This window comes from Chinchilla lanigera, unplaced genomic scaffold (assembly GCF_000276665.1).
Source record: "Chinchilla lanigera isolate Chin_1 unplaced genomic scaffold, ChiLan1.0 scaffold00142, whole genome shotgun sequence".
Taxonomy (NCBI): domain Eukaryota; kingdom Metazoa; phylum Chordata; class Mammalia; order Rodentia; family Chinchillidae; genus Chinchilla; species Chinchilla lanigera.
Window position 1 is genome coordinate 2,534,862 of NW_004955543.1, and position 4,106 is coordinate 2,538,967.

Here is a 4,106-nt window from a genome sequence, read left to right on the forward strand (position 1 = left end):
CTCCGCAGCCGCGCCACTCGGCCAGGCCGTGTCCTCCGCAGCAGCAGCAGCAGCAGCACGTCCGAGTCTGGCCCTGAGGGCCCCAGCCGTGCAACCGGGGCAGGCCGTGTCCTCTGCAGCAGCAGCAGCGCATCTGAGGCTGGCCCTGATGGCTCCAGCCGTGCAACCGGGACAGGTCTTGCTCTCTGCAGCCGCACCACTCGACCAGGCCGTGTCCTCCGCAGCAGCAGCAGCAGCGCGTCCGAGTCTGGCCCTGAGGGCCCCAGCCGTGCAACTGGGGCAGGCCATGTCCACCGCAGCAGCACGTCCGAGTCTGGCCCTGACGGCCCTAGCCGTGCAACCGGGGCAGGCCGTGTCCGCAGTAGCAGCAGCAGCGGCAGCAGCGCGTCCGAGTCTGGCCCTGAGGGCCCCAGCTGTGCCACTTGGCCAGGCCGTGTCCTCCGCAGCAGCAGCAGCGCATCCGAGTCTGGCCCTGAGGGCCCCAGCCGTGAAACCCGGGCAGGCCGTGTCCGCAGCCGTGCCACTCGGCCACGCCGTGTCTGCAGGAGCATCAGCAGCAGCGCATCCGAGTCTGGCCCTGAGGGCCCCAGCCGTGAAACCCAGGCAGGCCGTGTCCGCAGCCGCGCCACTCGGCCAGGCCGTGTTCTCCGCAGCAGCAGCAGCAGTAGCAGCGGCACATCCAGGCCTGGCTTTGTTGAGCACAGCTATGCCACCCCGCCAGGCCGCGTTCTCCGCAGCAGCAGCAGCAGCAGCACATCCGGGCCTGGCTTTGTTGAGCACGGCTGTGCCACTCCTCCAGGCCCTGTTCTCCACAGCAGTGTGTCAGGTTCTGGCCCTGATGGCCACGGCCATGCAACCAGGGCAGGCCTTGCTCTTCGCAGCCACACCAGTCCATCAGGCTCAGTTGCACAAAGCAGCACCTCCCACCCTGGTCTTGTTCAGCGCACCTGTTCCTCCCTGCCAGGACGTGTTCACAGCAGTGAGTCCGGGTCTAGTTCTGGTGGCTGCAGCCGCACCCGCGGCCTTGCCCATAGCCGAGTCCGCAGCCGAGTCCGCAGCCGAGTCCGCAGCCGCAGCCGCAGCCGCAGTCGCGCCCGCCCCCGCGCCCACAACCGCAACCGCAACCGCAACCGCACCCGCACCCGCGCCCGCGGCACCCAATCCTGCCCTGCTGTCCAGAGCTCACCAAGCTGTGTTTCCCAGAGCGGCACCACACAGGGAAGGTCAGCCCTTCCAAGCCTGCATGCTCTTCCTGTGTTGGGTGGAAGGAATCATTCTGTGCAAGTCGCCTTAGGAATGCCTGTTCAGGGTGCCTCGCTTTCTCCTGATCCTGAGGCCCAAAACCCTCCCTCCCCGCCTGTTTGGCATGCAGTCCGTATGCGTGCCTCTTCACCCTCACCTCCTGGTAGGTATTTTCCTTTGCATAGGTTTCTTAGACAGCAAGTTTCCTCTTCCACTGAGTCTTCAGGCCAGAGCCCCTCCTCTTCCACTAAATTTTCTGGCCAGAGTCTCTCTTGTCCTGGGTTCTGTGGCCTGAGATCTATCCAAACTCCTAGCCCTGATAGTCTTAGGCGTGCCTTGCTGCCTGAGCTGGATTCCCTGACTGCCACTTTAGCAGAGCAGGAGGAAGTAGAGGATGTTCCTTCCTCTCCTACACCACATGTAATTTCTGAGAGGAGCATTCCCCAAGACCCACAAAAATGAATCTCCATCCGCTGGATGTGTGGTTACTTTGTGCTAACCTGTGAGGTCTCCAATAGTTCTAGCCCTTAACTAAATTCCCAGCAGTTTTGAAGCCCCTTCTCCCCATGACCCTACTGCCTGGCACAAACCCCTGTGTTGAGAGTTCAGCTTTCTAGGTTGCTTTTATGTAATGAAATATCTTAATAAAACTGTTGGTTTCATTTAAAAATATAATGTTCTTTGTATTAAAAAATCTTGCCCTTTGTTATATTTGGAGGATTACAGAAGGTTATAGAATTACTAGCTGATTATATGAAAGAAGGAATAAAACACTACCTTAGTAATCACTCACTCCCCCTGTTGGAAATGGAGTTCTACCCAGGAACTTAAACACTTAACACACTGTGTACCCTCTCAGCATAAGTGATTTGCAACTGGGACAAAAAAAGGGGGCAAAATTTAACCCAAGGTGGTAGGAAAAAGGAAAGGTAATGGCAATTTCTGGGATCAGAAAAGAGGAGGTACGTAGTCAAATGTGGTAAGGAAGAGGGAGGTGAGGTTGGATGGGCTGATAATCCAAATGGGAGTAGCAAGGCTTGCAGAAATACCAGGAGCAGCAAGGATCAAGAGTCTGAGGGCAAAAGGTTTCAGTTTATACAGAGAGCAACTAGAGCTGAGTTCTGGGTTGGGACAGGTCTTAGAAGGGCAATTGAAATGACTGATTTGAAAATGGTCAGATAGTTAGTGAAAAATGTTGATCGATAATCCCATTGTAATCACAGCTGAGCTTGTGAGTAGGTATATGAGAAAGTGTGTGGATGTGTGCACATTTAGAGAGAAATGCATGGGCACACACTGATATGAACAGTATTACCTATTTTTGGACTAACAGGCAGTATGATCTCAATTTTTACATTTTTTCTTTTGATCATATAACTATTTCTATGATGAAACTCAGTTGTTTTTGAAAACTGTGTTAAAGGCTAGACTGAAAAAAATGTTAATACTCCAGAGGGAAAAAACCTCCCATGTTCATATTTCTCCTGTCTGCTTTTCTAGTATGTGACCAATATAGATATAGATCCTGGCCTAGTCCTGGGTCTCATATTTTAGAAAGTACTACATAGGTCCTATTTGTGCTGTATTCATACTATAGAACTGAGAGTCCACAGGAACAAGGGGATGGGCTCACTAGGTCCCAACACCCTGACACTTAAAGAAAATGTTTCATATATTTTCATTCCCCAAGACTTTATGTATGATCTGCAAGGCCTTATTGTCAGGGTCCTTTCTGAGGATGGGAAGTCTGGGACTGTCATTCACACATTCTTTAGCCCAAAGGTGGACAAGAAGCTGCTGTCTATGTTACCAAAGAATAGACAAAGCTTGGAGGTATAGGCTGAGGTGTTAGGGTTAGTTGTGAGACACCTCATAGTGTAGGACAGTGGTGGCACGCTTATGGCATATGTGCTGCAGCAGGCATGCAGAGCCCTCTGTGTCAGCTCGTGAGCCAAATGTGTGACTTGTTTTTTCTAAACTAAAACCTCAGTGTTGAAGTTTAATTGCAGTGTTGGCACTTTGCAATAAATAAGTAGGTTTAGGGTTGCAGTTTGGGCACTTGGTCTTTAAAAGGTTCACTATCACTAGTATAGGACATAACTGGCAATGAGAAAAGGATATGAAAAACATTGGTCAGGAGGCATCCATTTATACTTTTCCCTTAGATAGTGAAAAGATCTGTTGTTAGCCTGTATGTACAATAAGGTCTGTAGCTGGGCCCAAGAGATTTAGAGATATGCAAGATACGTATCTGGAGAACCACACCTATCTCTAGTGGTGGCTCCAGCCATACAACACCCCCTTTTACCTCCATGTACCCCAGTTTTTTTTTCACAGTGTTGGGGATTGAACCCATGGCCTTTGCATAGAGCTATATCCCCATACTACCTCTTTTTTTTTTGAGAAAGGATTACTAAATTGCTTAAGCTGGGCTTTACGATCCTCCTGCCTCAGCGTCCTGGGGTATTGAGATAACTGTACCTCAGATTTTAGGGAAGCAATACTTTAGGTCCTAGGATTCCAGCATTGTGGGCTAGGTCACAGATACAAGCCCCTCTAATACATGCTAGTATTTTAGTGGGTCTCCTGGATTTTTTATCTGCCTGGGAGTGAGCCACAATTCAATGTCTTTAACTCAAGCACACCATACAGGATCTATATAGCCCCTGTTGACCGCAAGCTCTTCGTCCTTCTGTTGATCTTTGGCCCTTGCCATATTCTCTTCTTTTTTGAGTGTATAAAGTACTGTTATATAACAGACCTCCACACTGCAGAATGCAATAGAAGCTTCTTAGACTTCATCTTACTCAAACTTTTTGCAGCATTTGACACAGTTGATCACACTCTGGTCCTTGATAGGCACC

General features: G+C 50.8%; 1 protein-coding gene across 1 annotated transcript in view; it reads left to right on the forward strand.

The window, feature by feature from the left end:
• LOC102026259 (chromosome unknown open reading frame, human CXorf67) overlaps positions 1 to 3,117 on the forward strand; it is a 5,343-nt gene extending 2,226 nt beyond the window's left edge. The window contains exon 2 of the mRNA XM_013508142.1: positions 26 to 3,117. Within this exon, the coding sequence (XP_013363596.1) occupies positions 26 to 1,704 (1,679 nt within the window). The 3' untranslated portion in view covers positions 1,705 to 3,117. The remainder of the gene's footprint in view (positions 1 to 25) is intronic.
• Positions 3,118 to 4,106: the final 989 nt, after the last annotated feature.